A 24,508-nucleotide genomic window follows, 5' to 3' on the forward strand; every position below is an offset into this window, starting at 1 on the left:
ATGTGTTCACATGTTCACTCAAGAGGGAAAATAACAAGCCGAGGAGTCAAACTGTCATCCTCCACAAGCATCCTGCTTCTTTCTTCTCTTTCTCTCCTGGTGATTAAGCGTTATTCTGTCGCTCTGCAAGCGACAAGCCACGGACTCAGCCATGGAAACCAGCGCCCGGGGGATGGTGTGTACGCCTTTGTAAGTGTGTTACAAGTGCGTGACGGACAACTATTCCATTATAATGTCACTCATATCTATGAGGACCAGCAGGTCCCTCTTCTCTCCATTCTACCTTTTCTCTCTTTCTCTCTCTATTCTTTCTCTTATCATTTCTCACTCTGTTTACCATCATCGATTAAAAAAACCTTCTCAGCATCCCCTTATTTTTACACCTCCAGCCCTTTCTATCTTCCTTATTCCTCAAGTTTGATCCGTCCATCCATCTGTCTCTTATTTTTCTATCCTCCGTTTTCTCTGTCTGGCCACAGAAAAATGTGTATGCACTAATGTGTGTTGTGCACTGTGTGTATTTGTATCTGACTGTGTGTGTGTGTGTGTGTGAGTCAGAGAGAGTGAGAATGAGTGAGGGAGAGAGAGACATTGATGATGATGATGACTGTGCACATATAAAGCAGCGCCTGGCCTTGAGGGATGGATGTGTGACAATGCGGCGGTGTGACTCTTTCCAGATTCTTTAACAATGAGCGAGGGTGAAGGAGGAAATGGATGCTGCAAGTCACCTTCAGGCGTCCACACCATGGCGCACACTTTTAAATATACATTTCGCACACACAAATCTGCTCTGTGGGAGAAGTGACGCACACACTCACCTGCACATATACACGCATACATATGTGGCCGAATATGCATATAGGCATGCGTATGTACACACACAAATATACTCACGCACACACAGACACAGATAATTAATGGTGGTGGCGAATCCCCCTCAGCTATGGGAGAGTAAATTGCTTTTTCACCCTCCACAGATTTCAGCCCGCTCGTTATGTTGATGATGCCAGAGCCGCTCACAGAAGCACAAACTGTCTGCTAAACCTCCCCCTCCTCCACACACTCAAATACACACACTAGTGCACACATATCTGCAAAGCATAAATGTAAATTGGTATATATACTCGTACACAATGCATGAGCACACAAACAATTTCTCAACAGAGCATGACTTCGCAGATTCGTATTTGTACACATGTGGTGACGATTGTGTTTTTGCCCATGTCTGCAGAAAATAAATATTTGTCTTCATCAGCATTGTGCTCATGTGTGTTTTTATGTTTATGAGTACTTATGTAATTGCAATCCACATGGGTGAATATGTTAATGGGTGAAGCCACTACAGGTCTCCTCTGGGCCACTTCACTCCACTCTGCTATAATTTCCTGCTCCCTTTAGTCTATTCTGTTCCAGCTCTGTCCACCTCTTTTGTCCATCTCTACTTCACTTATAATTGCTGGTAAGATCATTGCTTTATTTGACAGAGTTGGGAAGTGACTCAAAGCAACAGGGGTGTGATAAACAAACATTGTTCTATTTCAGACGTTTGAATTTTAATCAAAAGGAATAAGATCCCACGCTGGTCCTTTTTCTTCTAGCACTCCCCCAAAACCTTGGTGTGAACTTGGATAAAGCCATCAAGTCAACCATTTCAGCTTAGCGTCACTCCCAAAATGTAAGGCTCTTAATTCAAGATCAGGAAAAAGTCATCCATTCATGACATTCCACCCACCTGGACTTTTGTAAATTGGTTTAGACTGTCATTAGTCACTTGTCCTTGTCCCACCTACAGTCAGAGCTGATTTCTGCTGCTTGGCTTTTGTCTGGCTTCAATAAATGAAACACCTCCCTCACATTTGCTTCCTCTTACTGACTGTCATTGTATTTCAGGAGAACTTTAAGATTGTGTTGTTTGTTTGTACATGATCCAACCTTCTCGACTGACACTGGACTTTTCCCCTTCCACCTTGTTTACTCCCCTTTTCTTATGCTGTACAATAAGTGAACAATAATGCAATATGGATTGAATGGAGGTGATGAATGCTGCAAAGCATAAGTAGAATGGCATTTTTCCACCTCCGAGGGACATATTGTGCTCCATCACATTTACACAATGGCCGTTTAGAACGAAATAAAGACCACAAGCAATATCTAAGAAAATTGACTAAAATTGACTTATCTATTTCTTAAAAGGGCCCAGAGGAGATTTCTTACAAACACACAACGTTATGTTTACAATCAATGTTTCACACCAAAACACATTGTGTGTATCTATGAGAGCTAACAGACAAGTTGAATACTTTTCATTCTTCAAAAACATTTGCAAAAAATATATATTTTCAAAATATTATGGAACCTGCATTGTTGACATGTTTGCTAGCTTATCTTCTTCTTCGCTACGTAAGTTTTTTAAACTGTTTCTGGCGAAGAATCTGGAACTTAAAATTTTGACTAGAATTTCAAATAGAGTTCTGTATGTTTAAAAGCAGCTGTGCAGTACTGGTTGGGATTGATAGCAGTATCAGCATTGAGACCTTTTGGCTTTTGGCTACTCAGCTCAGAAGCAAATTAACTTGACTTAACTTAGTTAAACGTAAAAGACGGTGTCAAATTCCTTGCGTATACATACATGACCAACACAAGTCTGAAGGATTCAAGCAAATGAGCAGAGCGTGTGGAGTCCTTACCTTGAAGAACTCCTTAGTAGAGCCTGAGTCCAGTGTCCCGTAGGCTATCTCCGTCTGTTTGGCCAAGTCCTCTGCGCTCTCTATGGGTGAGACCATCCTCTCCACAGTGAGGAAAGCAGCCAGGTTGGCTGTGTAGGAGGAGATGATGATAAGAGTGAAGAACCACCACACACCTCCAACAATTCGTCCAGACAAAGACCTGGGTAGAAAACAGACGTTGGAGAGGTCCGGAGAAAACAAGGAAGAGGGAAAGAGGGACAAAGAGATGCAAAAGGTTAAGAATGAGGAAGGAACAAAAAGGATTTGGAGATGAGAAATGAACAGGACGAGTAGAGGATGATGGACAAGAGAAAGGTGAAGGATAAAGGGATGAAGTGAACAGAAAGAGGAAGGAAACATAATCAAGGTTAGTTCCTGAGTCAGAGAGATGCAACACAACACGCCATAAGTATTACAAAGCATTTTCGGCACCACTGTATGCATAACTGTAAAAATGACAGTTGCGCCAAAGTAGTTGTCTTTCAGGCCTCGAACCAATTCAGCACTAACAATAACAAAGGCTACATGAAACATCTCTCTCAATCTCATTCTCTTTTCTCTTTCTCCATGTTTACTCTCTTTATCTACCAATTGTGAGCTGAAGCATCAAAGTAAGTGGCAATTCATTTTGTTTGTACAAACTAGTAAAATGGAAGAGGACAGGCAAGAGTGAGCATATTAGAGAAAATGAGAGAGCGAGAGAGAGAGATGGGAGAGAGAGAGAGAGATGGGAGAGAGAGAGAGAGAGAGATGGGAGATGGTATGTTTTCTTTTAAGCGCTGTAGTCAACAAAAGACCTTGAAGTTCTAATGGGTACACGCAGCGACATAAAATATCCGCAGTTTAGAAAGAGTCAACAAGAAAAAGGAGACGATACTGGCGAAATTAATTTTTTTACAGTTTCCTCAGTTTTGCTTCAGTATGAAATGTTGGAGAGCCATCACACTCACAGAGAATGACAAGCTAAATGTTTTGTACCATTCCCCTTTCAAGTCTGTGTGTAGCTCAAGAAAACATTCAGAGTGAATATGAATACATTGAAGTTATTTGCACTCCTCAGTAAATCAGTGATTTGAAAATATGTCTCTTTGAATCACCTAACTTCCACTCTTATAACAGTTTATGTTTTTATATTCAGATGGCAGATATTTAAAATGTCAATTGACTGATGTATTTCATTTACTTTAATTCATTTTTTAATTCAGAGCTGAGGTAAATAGCTGATATGAGTGCTAATTATCTGCTGGTGCCTCTCCACGAGTGACCCCTTTCACATCGCACATAATCATTTGAGCCATTGTTAATATAAAAAAAATATTGATTATAGCGACTTTAACTAAATTTGGGTGACATTCATAGCTCCTTTTACACGCAGTCAGAAAATAAGGCCAGACATTTCTCAGACAGGTAGCCATTTGGTAATAAATACCACCCTGATGTGAAAGCCGTGATATATAAGATAGTTTTAGGGTTGGGTTGTAAAGAGAACAGAGGAGTGAGAGAGCTGAGAGGTACATTGATGACTGACTCAGCATAAGATGTCACCTTTTGGAGCAACTCGACATTCTGCTGCTTTTCGGAAGCCAGCACACCTCTTAATCCTCATACACACACACACACACACACACACACACACACACACACACACACACACACACACACACACATGCAAATATAGATTGATAGCATGTGTCCTTGAGGCATTGATCTGTTTACCTGAATTAATGAACCTGGCATACACGGTATGGATTCTCCTCAGAAAGAGCTGTTTAATTTTATACGTATTAGATGACAGCGGGAAAATTAATAAGACTTCATGATGGAAAGACAGCGATAGTTTTGCACTGAAAATGAGACTCAGGCAATGGACGATGCCCAACATGAGCGTGTGATTTGATTGGTTAGCTAGTAAACGGGCTGTGACAGCATTTTTAATCTGACCTGATGGAGTGACTGTGTGATTTAAGTGGACATCCAAAGGGAAGGGTGGAGGATAAAAGCAGGCCACAGTGAAGGAAGGAATAGGAAGACAGAGATAAAGAGATGGAGAGAAGGTTCAAGGGCAGTGCACTTCTCCGCTCTGCATCATTGTGAGCACCAAAATGTGGTGAATCATAGTGCTTTTATCTCACGAACCTGTCGAGTTCAAGAACAGGAACATTAATTGATTTTTTTTGTACATTAGATGTTGGTAGTGTCACTTTAACTGACTATAAAATGCAAGGAATCCATTTAAAGTCCAACTGAAATGCCATTTCATTCCTTTTTGTAGTTTTCTAGTATTAAAAAGCTAACTAGCCTGCAAACTGCAAAACCTTAGTAGCACACTTTTTCCTTTGTCTGGTCAACATGCTAAGGAGCAGAACATGAAGTGGTTCATGTTTGGGGAACACAGGACAAGTGATTTACAGGGCAGATATGCTGTAGCAATAAAAAAAGAAGCTATTTCAATTCAGTTGGGCTTTAAGTTATTAATCACTTGAGCAGAATTTATCCTATGTGTTTGACCCATTAAGAAAAACTACGGGAGCATTGGGCAATAGGGGTCGACTGTTATGTTTTTTTCTGGGCCAATATTGTAACCGATTATTAGCAATCAAGGAGACTGATTACTAATATTTGAAAGGGATATACTGCCATAAAAATGAAAATCCTTGTGGCAAAAAGTTAGAATAACACAAAACTGCTGAAATGCATTTAAGCATATACGTTTAATTCAATTCTGGAAAAGAGAACTTTTGAAGCTTATCCCACGCGGACACATTCTTTGCATGTATTGCAGACTGCCTTCCCTGGTGGTGGTTGAGGGTACTGCACTCTTAGACATTTTCTTTAGAGCATCTATCCAGTAATTGCTTTTCTTCTTTTTTTTATTTTGCTGTGAAGGCCATGGCCGGACAACTGGGTATTTGTGCAACTTCAGCATAGATGACTGTGATATTTTTTTGCAACTTCAGCAATATCTGTTGCCTCACACTTGACAGAGAGCTCTGCTCGTCCACCGGAGCAGCTCTAATCTGCGAATGCGCAAGTTGACTTTTCCCGTCAGAGGCACACTATCCTTCAGTGTTGATAGGCTGTTACTCGTAACACGTAACCAGTCAGTGCAGTGGGCGGGACATTGAGCGACACCAGAGAGCGGTGACTTCAAACGGAGAGGCGAGGTGCCTCAGAGCGTACTTTTAAATCGACTTGTTTTATAAAAATATACGATTCCGTTAATCGTAAAAGTGATGAATATTGCAGCCAATAATCGTTCGATACCTATTGGGTAATGAGTGGAGTGTTTAGGGACCATCTTTTCAATTTCTTTGGCCGGTGCTTTAAATAAAAAGAGTATTCTGGTAACCCAAACCACATTATTCAGACATGTTAAACAAATCAGACTTCAGCTGAAACCTGGGAATAAGTGCATGTAAACACTGTTGTTCATCGGCTGATTGGGGTACTCCTTTCTTACATTAGCGTTGTCATCCCAAATTGAACACCAAACTGCTTATCTTACTGTACAGTACGTAGCTATTTGCTTGACATATTGATTTCTCAGGGTCCACAAATTACCCTGAATGCATACAGTGCATCTTTGAATCTAATTTATTTAGGGTAGCGACAAGATAACATTCAACTACAGTGAACAGAAATGAATCACCCTCGATTTGACACCCTATTTCTATCTTGACTACTCAAGTTCAGTAAGGTTTCTGATGCTGATCAAATAAATTGTACTGTTGAGTTACCACATCAAATCATTAGGGTAAGGCCATTTTGTGTGTGGCCATGAGTTTGTAATATAAGACAGAACATCTGAAATGGTTCTTTATCCACGTGGGAATGAAAGACAACCATCCTACGGAGAAGAGAAAAATAAATTGGTTGAGGACAAAATGATTGACAGCATGTTTCTTTCTAAATGTGTTGTACTTGATTTATTTGTGTGTGTGAATGAAAAAAGAGTGGAGGTATTCACCAGTGTTTGGCCTTGGAGTGAAGTTTACCTTCTGGAGGCTGGAATTAAATGAGACTGGATAGAGTGCGCATGCATGCAGTTCGTGTGTTCGTATGAGCACATCATGTTTCCTTCCTGTTAAAAGTGTATTTTAGTGTACGTGGATGAGCTTTGGGAGTGATGTCCTTGATTCTTTATGTGACATGTCAGTGTGTTTGTGGCAGTGTGAATGTCTGTGTTGCCTGTGTGTGTAGTTGTGTTGTGTATGTTGGTATGCAACAGGTGACTCATTCTATGGCGGGTAATGTATCATCTATGATAGCCAACAGATTGCCTTCCCAATCCTCTGTGTGAAAGATTAATGGCATGCTGTTCCCCTCTCTCTCTCTCTCTCTCTCTCTCTCTCTCTATCTCTCTTTCTCTCTCGAACACACACACTTTGTCACACACACATACACATAGTTCCGAGCGATACAGTTTCTTTTCATCTACATTTAACCGTATGTCAGCCTCACCTGACATACGAGAGACTGCAGTTTGAGGCTGTGTGCATATGATCTTGCATGTGTGTTTTAGTTTCATTCTTATGAGGACTAATGGAAGACAGAGATGTTTTCCCGTAGTTTAATCATCAACTTATTTCCTCAGATTATGTTGTTTGGCTTCTTACGAGTATGACAGTTATCACAATCATCTGAGAAGAAAAACCTCTTAATGTAATTGCCACAACAAGAGCACACAAATATACTCAAACACACACAGAAAAACAAACACAAACAAGTACTAAAGTAGATTGATGCTGACTCAACCAAACACACAAATACAAGCAGACATGCTGACAAAAACAACAACATGAGCCAGCGCAGGATAGTTGTTGTCCATTGACATTATGAAAACCGTAAACCGATCTACAAACATCTTATTTTTTATGACATAATACCACATATTATACAGTAGTTTTACATATTGTGTAAAGTTTTACTAAACGGGCATTTTTTCTTCAACAAATGCTATTTTTTTGGGCTCCTGATCGAGGAAAAATTCTGAAATAAAATTTGCAAACTACTTTGGACACACCAGACATCACGAGTGACATAAGTTCCATTTGATTATGCAAATCGTGAAAATGTTATTGTGATTCTAATTTCCCTGTTCATTAAGACATGCAGACAGAGGAAATGAAACTGTTTTTGTTGTTATCTGATTGGGGTGCTTACAAAACATATTTTCTAAAGTGATGGTGAAAGACATGTTAACAAATTTGTGGGTGTAGTGAAGCATGAATGCTTGATTAGTACACAATAAAGGACTGAAAGACCAATGCAGATAGAAATACAGACAAATATCCTTTCTCGTTCTTGTCTTTCAACTCTGTCTTGCATGGAATTCAGGTGTGAAATAAAGTGAATCGACTGACTGATTGAAACCGGCAGAAACACTATGCAGCGGAGGCAGAATGAAGGGCGCAAAGGCAAACAGACACATGAAAGAAATTCTGATTAATAGATCAACGATTAGATGCAGCAGGCAGATAATGAAGGAATGAGCAAATAAAATAATAACAGGGATCATATCAGTGAAGCAGAAAAGATATGATTCATATAAGCTAGGGATGCAACGATTCCGTTGCTGATATCGGTCAGACCGATATCAGCAATAGCTGACATAGCTGGACCGGGTATCAGTGACCATGGGAACGATCTATTCCATTCAATTCTACTTGTATACATAATAGACTGGAATTTTAATCCCTGGCAATTTTGAATATTTTTACCAAGTTGCTGGTGTCCAATTTATTATTCTAATAATAAATAATAATTCAATACAGGTCAGTGACCTTGAGATCATTAATCAGTAGGCTTTAGTGCTCCACTCTAGTTAGTTAGTCAAACCATTAACTGGATCTGTTGCTATCATTAAGTATTCAACATACCCAAGGCCATTAGCTCAATACTTACACATGACACTCACACACACACGCACACACACACACACACACACACACACACACACGCACACACAGCCAGAAGTGCACAAGTGCTCTCACCTAGCAGCAGGCACACGTGCACATCCACACACAAGAGAGCTGTAATTTCAGATGGTTATTGACAGAGGCAGATCCAATCCCTCTGAGATGTTCGCTGGTGATCAGTTTTACCGCTCTCTCCCTCTCTCGCATTTACTCTCGGTCTTCCTTAATGTACAACATGTCACTTTTTCTTATGCCATTTATAGATTTCCACTTTTTTTCCTGTCCCATCACCTCAATGTCCATCACTTTGTCGCCACCATTTGGGCGAGGTGACCGGGCCAATCGCCGCCATTACAAACCTAGAAGCCTGGGCTGAAATATGACTGGTGTGTGTGGTGCAAATGCCATCTCAAGGTCACTCTGAAGATGTGTGTGAGCGTGTGCGTTCATGTCTGCTTCCAGCCATTAGCTTTTGCTTGATCGGGAAGGTGAAGGAAACAGAAGTCGGTGTTTGCAAAAGAGACAGCGTGTGTTTGTCTCATGAGCACGCAGACATTGGCAGCACACTCATGGAGTCATTTCTAGCTATGAAAATGTCAATTAACTAAGGTGGAGATTAGACAACAAAGCAGCAGGGACAGGCATTTAGTGAGAGAGCAAAAAAAAGGCTGTGAGAAAGAAAAGAAAAAATGATAGATGGAGAAAGAAAGAGGAGAGAAAGTGGGTGAGTTGAATAGTTATACTGTGTCTCCCAGACTGCAGAGATGACTGCAGCAGGGAGAGAGGGACCCACACTGAATACCAATGGACCTATATGGCAGCCTAATACACAATACACAACCCACACAGTATTCACGCACAGACACGCTCAGTATATAAAGTCAAACAACCCGTGTGTAAGAGGACATATAATACAAGACAGAAGAGATTTTCCTTTAGAAAGAAAAACACAAATACACTGTTAATAACCAACCAGAGAGACTGCACACACTCTCAAAAAATCTCTACCTGTGCATCCTTCCCTTTATTCCCAGCTCCACTGTAAATGTCAACCTCAATACTCTGATCCCTGCTGACTAGCCAGAGACGATACAAGTGTCAGGATGGATGAGATGGATAACAGCAGAGCATGAAAGAGCATCCCACGGTCGGGTCAAACGTATGGAAGATGGAAAAAGTAACAGATAATGTGAAGGATAATATAGTGGGGCAAAGAAGGTAGTCGGTAGGCATTATGAAATGTGCACGGTATGTAGAGTCTTCTACCTACACATAGCAAGTCACCAGTCTCTCAGAGGACTAATGTAAAATAACAACCAAATAAAAAAAAGTTAACTTTGCATTCAGACTCATATGGTATCAATTCAGTAGTTTATTTTGTGTCACGACAGCCCAAGAAACTGACTTACTTTTAACGGTGTTTAATTATTGCACCATTTCCACCTTGTGTAGTGCCTTTAAAGAATTTACTGTGTCATTGATGCACACAGACACTAAAGCTCCACTGGCCCAGATTCCTTTGTAAAGTTGCATTTGCCTTCCTGGACTAAATCAACACATCACACAGAAGAGTGCTACTGTATTCTCTGTAATTGAGACCCTGTGGATTTGAAACTCTGGCAGAGTATAGAGAAACTAGCAAGACATCATCCCATTCTTTTATGCATTCTCCTTTATGAGTGATTGACTAACGTGTCTTGCAATATCCTTAATGTAGTAATGAAAGTAAATGTCAAATATTTGATATTTCTGTACAAAGGAAAGTTGCATGCAGGAATACTCTGAGTGATATGGTAATACCTGTATATCTGAAGCACATTTCTGCTGACTGAAGTTAACATTATGACTTTGTCTGCCTGCAAAGGTGAACAAGACAAAGTCGCTGCAGAGAACGATGTCATAGTGAAGGCTCATCCATCACTTGTTTTATGGCAGAAAGACTGGTCTGCGGGGTTATATCATTTCTTCATCAACGGATCTAATGAACAAGTTAATTTCACTCTTTTACCATTAGGCCTATGTCTTTAGTTCTTTCCTCATTTTCTTGCAGAATCAGAAATTGTATCATTACTGAATTTCAGTCAGTCATTTCCTGTGGAATGGTTATATGTCGGGTACAAGGTACAGTAAATGCTTGATATCTAAGAAAGTCAGTCAAGCCTCATCACTCCCTGCAGTATACACTTAATCTCACGCGTAGAGAGATTAGGAAGGGACTAAACTAATCAGCAGCTACAGGTGAATGCAGCTGATGATGACGATGATGATGATGATGTAGGGATGCTTACAGTGAGCGGTGTAGCAGTAGCAGCTTAAGCAGAACAAAAGAGTCAGCAGAGCGTGACAGATTAAATAGACGGGTGTGGAGGGTATGTGTTGCAAAGAGTGGGGTGTGTAATATGTGTAGCAGAGCAACTCAAATTCTCTGTTTAGTTTGTGTGTACCTCAGAACCATTTAGAAACACTGACAAAAACCAAGTGTTTTTGTTCAGGCAGGAAGCTTTGGTCATGTCAGTTGATGGATGGTCAATAATGACCAATCATAAATATGGCAATAACTATAGTAGCTAGTTTACATAAACACTGTAGCACTAACGTATCCTGTATGGCCATAGGGCCTATGTGTGCTCTCATATCGTCACTACAACGGCAGGCTTGTCAGTCTGAGTGTGGGCAAACAATTTGGCCTTTAGATGTGGTTGGATGACACCTTCTATGGTTCCTTCCTTCCAAACATTTGCCGTTGTTGATGCCACCTCTGAGGATCTTAATTAAATGTGCCATAACTGACTTTTTTTTAGCCACTTGGGGACATTGGAAACAAGTTGTGAACACAACATTGACATATCATCACTCTTTAAGTTAATATGGCAGACGCTTTCACAAACAGTTGCTTATTTATACATCTAGAAATCACGTTTGAATCTCAGTCCAATATTCTCTCCTTCACAGTAGCTTTGTTTTTGGTCCAAAAAAACCTCTCCAAAGAAACATCTGGTTCTTTAGCTGCCTAATGCTCCACTATGGTCACCAGGTTTTTTGTATTTCGTTTAAAGCTTTCTATGAGAGCAGTAAGAGTGAACCAAAACAGTAAAGTTGCGGGCCAGACAGCTAAACAATGAGCTGAACTCACTATAAAGCTCTGTATAGTTGACGGGAGCGGCAGGTGATAACTGTCTGCAGGTTTATTATTACGAGCGAAACCGCTGTTTTCATATTGTCATTTATTACACTGTTATAATGACAATATCAATTATAACCATAGGGACAAGGACACACTGACTAAATTGCTGTTTTAATAAATGTATGTTTTATGAGAAAGACATTTCAAACTTGGGTTTACATTGAAACCTCCTTGAAACCATGAAGAAAATATACATGAGTTATAGATTTCTCATTGTATGAATAAAATCAGGCATTTACGACTGCAGTAATCTTGTCTACAGAGGAGTTGTGCTGTGTTAGAAGTGACGGGGTCAGGTGATTTGTATGACAAACACTGGCCTCACGTTAAGTATCACATTATCGCTATGACAGCTGTAGCTTACGCAGACACATCCATAACAAGTCCTGCCAATGATGGAGAGGTCTGCATGCGTGCGTTGGATTGTTGTGAAACTGCTGAGTGGGTGATTTTTCTGCATGCGCGTGTAAGCAATGTCAGAGTGTGAAATGTTTGTGTGTATTCATGTGCATATCTTGTGTGTTTGTGTGTGTGTGTGTGTGTGTGTGTGTGTGTGTGTGTGTGTGTGTGCGCGTGCAGCTGGTGTGAGTGTTTTCCATTTTGTGTGTTGGGGATAGAATTGGCCTGTCAGTCACAGTATAGCGGGGAGGAGTAGGAGACGACAGGTGTCGGGGAGCGGGGGAGGAAGGAAAAGAGAAAGTGTGAAAGAGATGGATGAAAGAGCGCAGGAGAAGGGCAAATGAGCAGCAGAGGATGAGGAAGAAAATTAAGTTTGAGCAACCGATGTAGAACTTTTATCCCTTTCCCAAAAGTGAAATGTTTGAAGGATACTGGATTTAACGAGGTTTTAAAGCAGAAGTAAAGTCCCTGAGATGAGAAAAAGATTCTTAAAGATTATATGTAGTGTCAGTGAGCCTGGACATGAATTATAGTTAATATTGAAAAGTAGTTAGGCTCTCTGAGGTTAAAGAAATGAAAAACCTTTTCATAAATATACATTACACTGAACATTTAGTAATTGGGACACCTACAAGATAAACCCTATTTCCTGCTGCACAGGAAGTGATGCGTTTCTGCGTATAATGCTTTTAATATTTATAAGAGTAATAACAACAGTTTGTTTGGAACAAATGGAAAGTTAACGAAATGTAGGAAGCTCCAGTCGTTATCATTATAAAATGCTTTACATTGAAGGCAAAACATCACAGCAGTGACTGCATGCTTCTCACTAAAGTGTCACCAAAGTCAAGACAAACAATAATCATCTCGCACATGATCATGTTGAGGACACAGAATCAAAAATGTCATATCCACGCGTATTAAAAGTAAATGTGAATTTGTAACTATTCACCTTCGTCCGTCAGCATAACATGAACCACTGACCACTGTGAGTCGATGTCTGTGATAAAGTGAGCAGTGTCCTTTCACATCTTTGCTACCAGTTCTTATTATTCTTTCACGCACCTTTTTGCTCAACCGCTCACACCTTTTCCTCCTTTCAGCTCATCGTCTATCACTCTTTTGCTATCTGCTTCTCTCTTTAGATTTAGCTCCCTAAAGGTCTTGAGTATGATGGCCATGAATATTTCACTAAACTGCATTCTCAGGTTATCAATAATAAAATGCCATATTCTTATAAATATTCTAAAAATACAGCCGGACTCTGCCTCTTCAGTCCTGCATCAAACATTCATGCACATCTAGCAAACTGTTAAATCTCCCACCGCACCAAACCCATATAGGCATGACCATTGGACGATGTGCAGGTGTGTTCTTATCACCTCCATGTTTTTGTGCGCGTGCACGTTTGTGTCGATGTATGTGTGCATTCCTGGCACATCTTAAGCTTCTGTAACACACCGTCTTCGAGAAGCAGTCCAGTTCAGCTTGAAAGCTAGAAAAGTGCGGAGAGAGTGATTCACATTGACGACAGTCTGAATCACCACAGCCTAATACTAAAGCACTCTAACACTACAGACAGTTAGACAGCCACACGCTATCCCCGGCCCAAACGCACTCTCTTGTGAACACAGCCTCATATACAACACTATCTCTTACTCAGTCTAGAGGCACACACACACAACAAAGCACTCCGTTTGTCTCACAATACATTTCCTTTCCCTCACCGTGGCGAGATGTCGCAGCCCTGTTGCATGAAAGCTCCCAGTGAGAACCAGAGGGAGTTGAAGATTCCAAACTCATTGGGCGGTTGGTCGGTGGGGCCCAGCTCTGTTGTGCCCTCCTCTGGTTCCTCTGCATGCCACTCATACGGACTGAAGCGACTCACCTAAGACAAAAGAAGGAAAACAGAACTTTTAGAGGAAGAGCGACCAGTGCAGGTACAGACTGATCCAGGTGCATAGAGAGCATTAATAACAGCTTAATAACAAACACAAAGCCATATGGGTACATTTCTCGTGACTTATCTGGAAGACAAAAATGTGTCCTTGAATATGCAGACAATCCGGTGTCATAGGAGTTATGCTGACCTGATCTTGACATTGTAAACTTGCATGTCTCACATTAAGTATTTGCATTTCTTGCATACAGCACTGTCAGTGATTGTAATTCTGTCCAGATAGGACACCTTTAAGAACCTAACAATTTCCTGCACAGAAGATTTCCTTAACACTGCAGAAGACATTGCATTAAGGGCAATGTAGCCATACTTGAAAAGTTATTAAATTATTTAATTCATTGAAGGGTTGTAATAATCTTTAATAGATACACACAGTGTACTCTCAGAAACATTCGGACACATGATCACTGATGACACAATGTATAATATCATCAGAATATGACAAGAATCTCCCATATCATGATCAGCAGGAAATGTGTCCTATATCAGGATTTTATTCTCTTTAAATACATTTTATTCTTAGCCTGTGAGCCAAATAAAATATCGCTTCTTTCAACCCTAAAGCTTTAAAAATGCTTCAAACTCTTACAGCCCTGCAATTTCACTGAAGCACTGACTACTGGTTTTTAAGAATCACTCACCAAAAATAGCACGACACTGACTCCAATGTAAGCAAACACTATGCACATCCAGATCTCGTAGGCCAGCGGGTCCAGGAAAGAGAAAACACCTGGTTTAGACTTCTGGGGCTTCTTGATCATGATGGAGATGCCCAGAGACATGAAGGGCTTCGAGAAGTCGATCACCTCTTCTCTCACGAGAGTGATGGTCAGTGGGGCAACGGCAATTTCTGCTTTCTGCAAAGAGGTGGTGGGGAGAATAGTGTTTGTTTAGTTTAGTTTAGTCATAGAGTAGTAGTTGTTAATGTGCAGCAACTTCATGCAAAAGCAGGAGACTGATGGTGAGCAGGAATTCTCTGTGAACTCTTATGTCTGCAAAAGGAAAAAGTGAGGACAAAGATAAAGGAAGGAGAAATAAAAATTAAAACACAAGGATCAGGTTAAGTAGACACAGTAAAAGATCAGCAGAGTTTGAAGCAGGAGCAACAGAAGGAAGGGATTGAAATAAATAAAAGAGGCAAAGAAAGGGAATTGTGGTACAGCGGGGGAGGGAGAAATGTTGAAAGAGACAGAGTAGGTAGAGGGAAAACCCGAATGACAGAGAAGTAATTCATACGTAGGCATGAAAGTGACACTGCCAGAATATAAATTGGTCTGCAAGGACTCACACACATTTGTGTGCATGCAGACACGCAAAATCTACAGAAGAGTCAAAAAACATCATTCATTCAGCACACTGAGAGCAGTTCTACAAATAATGGAATGCGGCCATTGATAGCATCACTAATTGCGCATCGCTATCTGCGCCTTCTCAAGGTCCGAAACAAAAGATTTTGCGCCCATGATATTACAGCGCAAATACACCCATACAGTTTTGCAGCGGAGTGAAATTTGGCTTTTTTTGGAATTATCCATGAGGCAAATTATAAATGTGCTTAAAGCCAATGTGTGGATTGTAAGAGTCAGACCGAGCAAGGGGTCTTGTAAGGAGTGCCTTGCCAGAGTGCCATTTCCATCCAAACCTGTTTTTTTTTGTGTTTTCGCACATTAGTGCCATAGTTCTCCATACACGCTTGGTACACGGGAGAAGTTTCAGTTGTTTGCTATCTGCAACCTCTCAGCTAGGTGCCTCCAGATCCTACACACTAGACCTTTAAGGGTGTCATTTACCTTTTGTGAGTTTTTTTTAGAAATGCTGCAAAATCCTTTTGTGAACTCGCCTCTGAGCATCTGTTTTTGTGTAACTGCGTGTGTGTCTATACACGATCCGCAAAAAAAGGCTACAATAGCACATCACATGACTTCCCTTTTTTCACTACAGGGAGAGGATGATACAATGCATGTAGAATAAACAGCAAAAGGAAGTAAGAAGCAATATAGAAAGAGAACAGGGTAGGAGGGGGCAGAGGAATGCCAAAAACCCACAACACACTTCAGACAGAGAAATAAAACAAATTAGAAAGGGAAAGCAGGGGACAAAAGTACACATCAAAGAAAAGAAAGTCACAAAGATATACAGAGTAAAGGACATAAAGTAGAGGACACATTTCTGTATTTTCTCTATGTGGCAGAAGAGTCTTAAGAGATGACTGCAAGAAATCAAAAACAGATTAGTCAATGCAGCTGTTCGGTTGTGTCACCTTCCACTACACAGTTTCAGGAGGCTAATTAATTCTGTCAATGTTCTGCAGCAAACGTCTCCACTTTCAGTCTTCCGCAAAATGACAACTGACATTGTCTTCTGCATGTTGATAAAGTTTGCATCAAGACAGCAGTGTGAAATCTCAGACCATGCATGGGCGTCAGTGGCAATTAGCCAGCTTGCCAAATTCTCAAGGATAAGTTAACACTCTGAGACACAGCATCTTTGCAGGAAACTGACATGGTAACTAAGGAGACGGAGAGCTCAAGACAAGTTTGTGTACTGCATAGGAGTTATTTTGAGCATTTCTCATCTGTTGCGAGATGGCCTGTGGCGGGGTCATAATAGCAGAAGCACATAAAATGCCATGTAATAGCCCCGCTGTATATATTAGATTATAAGATTACAATGTTGAAGTTAAGTTGACTCTGTACCAGAGAAGTGTTTATTCAACACAGTTTTTCAGAGGTCTTAATTTGTACTGCTGTTGTACTGGTTTGCTGAACATTATATCCTCCTACCTCATGTATATAGTACTTTGTCTTTGATTAAGGTTTACTGTATGATATTCAGAGCATCAATAGAGCGCTGAGTCCTAAAACTAGAAAATGAGTCTGCATTTTTTCCCCTTCTGGTTCCCTCATCTCAAAGTCAATGAGTTTTTTGAATGGGTTTTTGGTTAGATGCCCGAAATAAGGTCTGTGTTTAACAAAAGCTCAAGAGATTTTAATGTTTTGTTCTATGATATAAAACAGAGTCAGTAAATATCCCTCTCTTGGATTTTGAAGGTCTAACGTGTTCTAGCAAATAGTTCTAATCAATAGTCCGAATATTTGCCATTTAAACTTACCCCATACACAAGCTCTCCAACCATGCCATTCCATATCTTCGTCTCTGAATCTCTGGCTCCATATTTTCCATCCGGTACGATGGAGATCTTGTATTTGATTCCAATGTGTTTGGCAATCTCCGAGGCCAAGTCCACACAGTATCCCTCAAACTGGTCGTTGCCTTCATAGAGTTCCGAGTTCTTCTTCAGCATCACATAGGGACCCTCCTACAAAACCAGCATAAGGGGAGAGAGACACAACTGTTTGGAGGAACATGACAGCAGCGACTATTGGAAGAAGGAAAATGAAAACTCATCAACAGGTGCAAGCAGTTTGGTTGTAAACTTTGTACCAAGGAAAAACACATATTGCACAAGAAAGGCACAGCTCTATAAAATACACGAAAGCAATGCTGCCACATTAAACTGGACACCAACCTCATGATGAAAGAAGAGTTTCATCAGAACATTAAGATTCTGAAATGTATGCATTATAAGAGACTGATTTAACCATACATGGAAGACAGTAAAGGTAAACTGAAAGTCACACATCCTTATGTAGATCCACATTGTTTGAACTATTAAAGGAGATGAACATCTTACAGACAAACCATCTTGTCAGGAAAACACAGAAACCACTCAAAACTTGACAGAAACAGTTGCACAGTTAATACAATTGGGGAAAAATATATTTTTTTGGGGGGGGGGGGGGGGTTGGGTAGATGTTTTATATCTTGTGTCTCTGACTTCTAGTGCCTTGTTTTATTCCTTCGTCTGACTTTAGATGCCTCCTCTGGGATCTGTACCTGACTCAGTGCAACACTAATGCCGAGAGGAGTGAAATGTACAAGAGAGAGGAAAAATACAGAGAGAGAGAGAGAGAGAGAGAGAGAGATGAAAAAAAGAGGAGACTGCTGCTTTGGTAATGTGCCATAAGAGGTAGACTGATTTCTGTGCATGCAGTAAACAAAGATGAAAGCAAAGGGAGAGTTTAATGTTGTGTAGCGACATGGCGGGTGTATTAGGGATGACACACACACACAAACGTATTTACAGAGAAGCATGCACATACAGTACCACACCTATGCAGGATATCCACAGAGAAAAGAAACACACATACTGACTTTTGAGTGACAGCGCAATTGTCCGGAGCAGTGAGTTATGGTATTATGCCTGAGGCTGCTCACCCTGTAATCCAACTGAAGCCAAGTCTATTAAAATGCTATCAAATCCTTTTTAATCAAAGACTAATCTCATCTAATTAATCAAACCGGCTTTCATAATATACAACACTCCCCTGCTATGAAATGGTTTATAAAGATCACGAAACACAATAAAAGATGATAACATGTTTTGGATTGAATTCCTCAGTAAGGAAATTGATTCATATTGAAAACAAGCATAGTTCACATAAGATTCAAGACATCTTTTAAAAGGGGTCAACTGAGCAACATAATCCCTCTGACACAGATGCGGAGGGAGCGATCGTCAATCTGGGAAATTGAATACCATTTGAAGAAAATGATCTAGATCTAGATCAGAAGAAGGCAGGCAGGGGATAAAAATAAATCTTACAATGGAAACTGAACTGTACAAACAAAACCTACAAAGGGAAGCTGGATTTATAGATGAATCCTCTTTCTCTTTAATAAACAAAGAGCTTGAAATATAACTATTTACTTTTGTACTTGTGTATGACTGAAAAGTAAAATAGGGAGAAATCATTTTTTATCATTTTTCAGTTATGGTTATTCAAACTTGTAGAAGAAGGTTAGCATGCTAATACTAATATGGAGAACATGGTAATTATACCTGCTAAACATCAACATGCTATCATAGATATGATGAGCATGTTAGCATGCTTAGTTTTTTTCCTGTTAAATAGTTTGCAAGATTGAAAATGTCACAATTTTCTTTGGGATGTGCGTGTCCATTTCTGTGTGCATAAACCACATTTAACATTAATATTGAACATCAATTCACACTCATGCGAATTAATAAAGATAATGTCAAATTGACAAAAAGGTTGAGAAACAAACGCATTTTAAAACCATCAAAAACAGCCTGAGCATCACATTTCTAACAAACCATTATTCAGTCATCAGTATAATATTTCTTAAAACAAAATACACTTCTTCCAAAACCAGCCATAAAAATAAGACACTTTTGATCAACAACACTTCATCATCATCATCATCATCATCATTACCATCATCATCAAATACAATCATTTGCCCCATTGTGTTCAATGTCAGAACATACAAAAATATTTCCCCTAAAATATCATTATCAAGGACATTAGCATGTCCTGGGGCGCGACTTCCATTGACTCAACATGAATCATAATATTAATGAACAGCACACAGTTTCAAGTGAATTCTCTCAGACAGATCAACACAGCCACGAGGACTGCTCTGTACTGTAGCAGGATAAAGACTAGAGGGTATGACGATGTGAGCTAAACAATATAAAAATACAATACCAGTGTGATTCATAGCTGTAGCCTAATTACTGCTTATATCGAAATCTACAGTTTTTACAATCATCTTGCTGTGTTATTGTTTTTAATTCAATATGTGTTGCTTTGCATCATAAACTTGATGGTTTACCAGCCTGGTGTGATATTAACTGCCCAGATAATCGAAAACGTATTGACAACAATTTGACATTGAAGTTTGTGAGGAAACGCGCTTTAAGAAGACATCTGGTGAATGATACAGAATTGCCTGTTTGTTGCATGCAAAATGAAAGTAACAATGACAATAAGGGAATATTTAGCTTGGGATATTTTCAAGTAATTTAAAAATAACGAATGATGATAATGCTGTAGCCAGATGGACATGATTATATTCATTACAAGCTGTAGTACTTGGCAGACCTGTTTCAGATACACTGAAACACAAATTCAAGAATCTGAACGCACCAAAATAGAAACTTTGGGCCAAACTGGACAGAAATTATTATTCCATCTATCTCATCTAATGGACACAACAAAGGATGACATACAATAATCTTATTCATTGTTAATTAATTCAGCATTTCTCATTTAGAGACATTTTTGGGAAATATGTTTATTTGCTTTCTTGTTTAGAGTTAGATGAGACGATTGATGCCACTCTCATATCTGTCTGTGACATTTGAAGCTACAGCCAGGAGAAGGTTTGCTTAGCTTAGCACAATGACTATCTCGTTAGAGTCTTGTTGTCACCGTGAGGTTGCAGGCAACCAGTGGACGCTTCAGGAAGTCACTGCTCAAAGCCATGGTCTGGGAAGAAATACCCATGTTTTCATTATTTACATTTTGATTAAATGAGATGGTATAAGACACGGGACATGTTAATGAGTGCATTTGATTTTTTTTTTGCATTTAGATAGAGCAAAGCTATATCATAAAGACTGTTTCCAGTCTTTATGATATGCTAAGCTAACTGGCTGCTGGCCCCGGCGACATGTCAAATGGACAGATATGAGAGTCGTATCAATCTTGTCAATGAACACCCTGAAAGACATGTACGTATTTTCCAAAATGTTGAACTTTGCCTTTAATATATTTATTTATTTATTTGTATAAAGTGTCCCACATCAGGAGATTGTATCATCAGTGACACCCCACTTAAAAAATGTAAGAAGGCTGTTTTGCTTCACTTTTCATCTTCAATCATCAAATCTCAAGGGAAACCATTTACTTAATTTGTGCTGACAAGGAGTATGCAACCATCTCAGTTGCCTCCTCCATCAAATTGCCCTGTTTATCATGTTAGAAGGTCAAGTGTTTGAAATGAGAACAGGCTAATTAATTTAGTATCATGTAAGCAACTACACATGAACAGAAACTACAAATAAACACACACACATACAGATGCACACTGTATGGCACTGTTTCACTTTAAAGCCTCCTCAAGGTTTGTTATCAGTTTGCCCCAGATGCCTTTGTCTTGGTGTGAAGGTAATAATGCTAATGCCGATCAGGAGGTTGAAAGAGAGCTTGGACATGGGGATGAAGAGAGGGATGTGGGATGTGTTGGCTGCATGAAACTACAAAAGAAAGATGAAGGAGCAGATCAGAATACAAACAGATAGCTTCAGTGAGGAGAGAAGATAAATAGGTACAGAAGAAGGGAGTGTGAAGGAAAGATAAAATGGAAGAGGAATATGACAATGTGAAAAAATTTAGAGCAAAAGAGGAGGAAAGCAAGACAGAAGAAAGACTGAAAACACAGACATAAAGAGGGAAAACGGGTGGGGGGAAAAGAGGGAGAAGAGCTTTGTAGAAGCAAATGGTTGGTGCTGATAAGACATGAAGCACTTCACACCAGAGCCAAAAAGGCAGACAGGACTTGCTATGTAAACCAGTTAGCCAGCCAGTGAAAAAGACAGGCACCCGACTGGACAGTCACCTAACTGTTCCATCATTGATTCAGGCTGCCATCTGGACGCACAATCAGTTCAGCATCTAAAGAGCCAGACTTTCGCCAGACGTAAAAAGTTATCCAACCACTGAGACGTTAAAAAAGCCGACTAGCCATCCTTTCAGATGGCCAAAGAAGTAAGCCAAGCAGTCAGTCAATCGGTCAATCACTTCATTCATTCATTTAGTATTGCAATTATCGTACATAATCATCTATCCAGTCACATATTTGGCCAGTGAGCCAGTAGGATTATCTTGCAGCAATTCCACCATAAAGCGAGCAAGGCCGTTCAGCAGTCTGTCCACCAGTAAACAAATGACCAGTTAGTCAGTCAGTATCCAGACTGTTAGTCACAATGCCAATCGTCTGTCACCAGACAACCTGCCAGTTAAAAAGCTTTTCACAGTAAGTCAGCCAGACACAAAGACTGTGAGCTGCTGAGTCCACCAGGTAACTAACCAGCCTGCCAAAAACAAGCCTTGTTGTCTGTCTAGCTAATAATTCAACCGCCACCCGTTCAGTCAGACAACGGCATTCAGTTCGGTTCAACATATTTTTCCAAAGCCAATATTTCAGAAGCTTTCATATTTTCTCTTCTGTTTATGAAAGTTGGCCTACTTTATACTATTACATAAATAATGTACCCCCTAATGACAATTTCCCATCTTCAGCTCTATATATGAGTGTCCTGCATCCTGACGAGGAGCCTTGTGGGAAAGCAACATTGACGTTTCATTCATAAACACGCTATTGGAGAACAATCTAACAGTGAGCGGACTCTACAGTTTTGTTTTGAAGCTGGATGTGCTACACCTTTTAGTAATAATTCATCCATCAAAAGACATATATTTGAAGACAAATGTAATCGATTAGAAGTCAGAAAATCTATTATATCGAAATATTATATTAAAGCCAATTAAACATTCAAATCACTAAAGGAGCATTTTGTACAGTATGCTGCAATTAATTAAGGCAAAATCAAAAGGCATAAACAAGAAATTGTGAATTCCTCAGGGACTGTGTTAACAAGTGAAGTAAATGTCAACAGGCTTAACAATCAATCCCCCCATTAATGCACTTTGCTACAATGGTAGTGTGAAACTTAGACAAGTCAAAACATTTAAAATGGCACCATTACAATGTGATGTGTGGGGATCTCTTGTGCTTCAGTCAAGCACCCCTGGTGTTGAATTCCTTTACATTCAGGTGGTGTGTAGAGCTCTCACTGGAACACAGTAGAGGAAAGTTGGCTGAGTGAGCATGACTGAGTAGTTTTACAGAGTGACGGAGCAGAAAGATGAAGATGGAGGGAGAGTATAGTATCACAAGGTGAGGGGCGCCAAAATACACTGGCACAAAGATCTGTCCATGTATCACTCTCCTCCAAAAACAAAACAAAAGTATCGAGAGAAATAGAACAAATGATGCATTTTGGTGAGGCATTTCTTCCTGCAGGTTCTCTGCAGTGTAGCAGAGATGGTGCTGGTGATTGTTGTGTCCTCGAAAGGAGTGAAAAGAATCTGAATTAACAGGGCTGTCTGATGGTCTGGTGATTTTGTGCAGCCAAGTGTCAAATCTTGACAGCAGCCACAGTATCCATCCGACTGTAGCCATTGTCATGAGGAGCACAGCGAGAAAGGCATCCCAGTGCCTTGCAGGCTCAAAACATGGTGGCCGTGTTCTTCTCATCTGTCCCTCTTTGCCATTTCTTCTGTTTTAATGCAGGGCAAACTACTTAAAGAAATAATTTCAGAACAAACAAAGAAAATCCCCATTTAAACAAAATACACGTAAAGACAAAAGCCACCATGACAAAGCAAAACTAGAGCACACTGAGTCTTTGTACAGAGCTTTAGAGACATTCAGTAAATCAGTCTGTCCTCTGTCTTTCCCGAGGGTTTGCGACTCAGGTGAGTCTGTGTGTCTGTCTGTCGCTCTGTCTGCAGACCCGGCATCAGTGTCGCAGCAGAGGCTTCCTCATCATCAGAGGCTGCAAAGAGGAGGAGGTGGCTGAGCTAAGGTTAGCCAAGGCCTGCTGAGGTCACCATCCACAGAGAAATATGCAGGCGGGGGTAGGCATGGAGGTAAAAACGAGGGGCATGGGGGTTGATGAGATGAGTGGAGTTAATGAAAGACAGCAAGACACAGTTAGAGAGAGGGAGGGAGAAAGAGGGGATAGTGAGGTGGGAAACAATCAGATGACAGACAGACACGGGTGGGAAGAAATAGGGAGGGAACAGACAACTGCAGTAATGCCGAACTCTGTTTTAGACACTAACCTCTTTTTCAAACACACAAAATGAATACAATTATATATATTTATGATATATTCTAACAGTAATGTTATATTAACATATATTAACATTTACAAATTTTGCCACAGAAAAAAATAACTTGCCCTTTAATTTATTTGATTGTGTTGATGTATTTTTATTTGCTTGTCTTGGGCCTGGCTAAAGGCACTACCCACTGCGGCTTAACACATTGCCAGTTGAAGTGTGCATGTCTGAAGGCGTGTCAGTCGCTGTGGACATTTAGTCCAGCTGAATTCCTTTTTCTGAACACTTTCCTGCAGCGTGTGTGTTTTTTTTCCTCAGTGCAGACCTGACTGGCCAGTACCACTCCTGGCCAGAGGGTGTAGACTTTCACCCTGTTATCAAATCGTTGAAGGTATTTGTATCGCAAGCACTACAGTACAACGACAGATATTTTGGTCATACTTAGCAGTTTGCTGGATGAAGCGAAGTGGCTTAAGACAAAGTGCTGAATTGCCAAAGCTCACGCATCTGTGGCTTGTTTTATCACAGGGCTGAAATTA

At 40.2% G+C, this 24,508-nt stretch overlaps 1 protein-coding gene across 6 annotated transcripts in view; it reads right to left on the reverse strand.

Moving 5' to 3' along the window:
• Positions 1-24,508, reverse strand: part of gria4a (glutamate receptor, ionotropic, AMPA 4a) — an 86,458-nt gene that overhangs the window by 15,123 nt on the left and 46,827 nt on the right. For 5 of the 6 annotated variants that reach the window (XM_031861114.1, XM_031861113.1, XM_031861117.1 and 2 more), the window contains exons 11-14: positions 17,303-17,509; positions 14,832-15,047; positions 13,958-14,118; positions 2,691-2,889 (exon numbers count right to left, since the gene is read on the reverse strand). In XM_031861114.1, coding sequence (XP_031716974.1) covers positions 2,691-2,889; positions 13,958-14,118; positions 14,832-15,047; positions 17,303-17,509 — 783 coding nt within the window. Of the gene's footprint in view, positions 1-2,690; positions 2,890-13,957; positions 14,119-14,831; positions 15,048-17,302; positions 17,510-18,902; positions 23,681-24,508 lie in introns of those variants that run through there. The other variant, XM_031861118.1, reaches the window with a different exon arrangement.

Source organism: Anarrhichthys ocellatus, unplaced genomic scaffold (assembly GCF_004355925.1).
Source record: "Anarrhichthys ocellatus isolate YVR2014 unplaced genomic scaffold, GSC_Weel_1.0 scaffold24, whole genome shotgun sequence".
Taxonomy (NCBI): Eukaryota; Metazoa; Chordata; class Actinopteri; order Perciformes; family Anarhichadidae; genus Anarrhichthys; species Anarrhichthys ocellatus.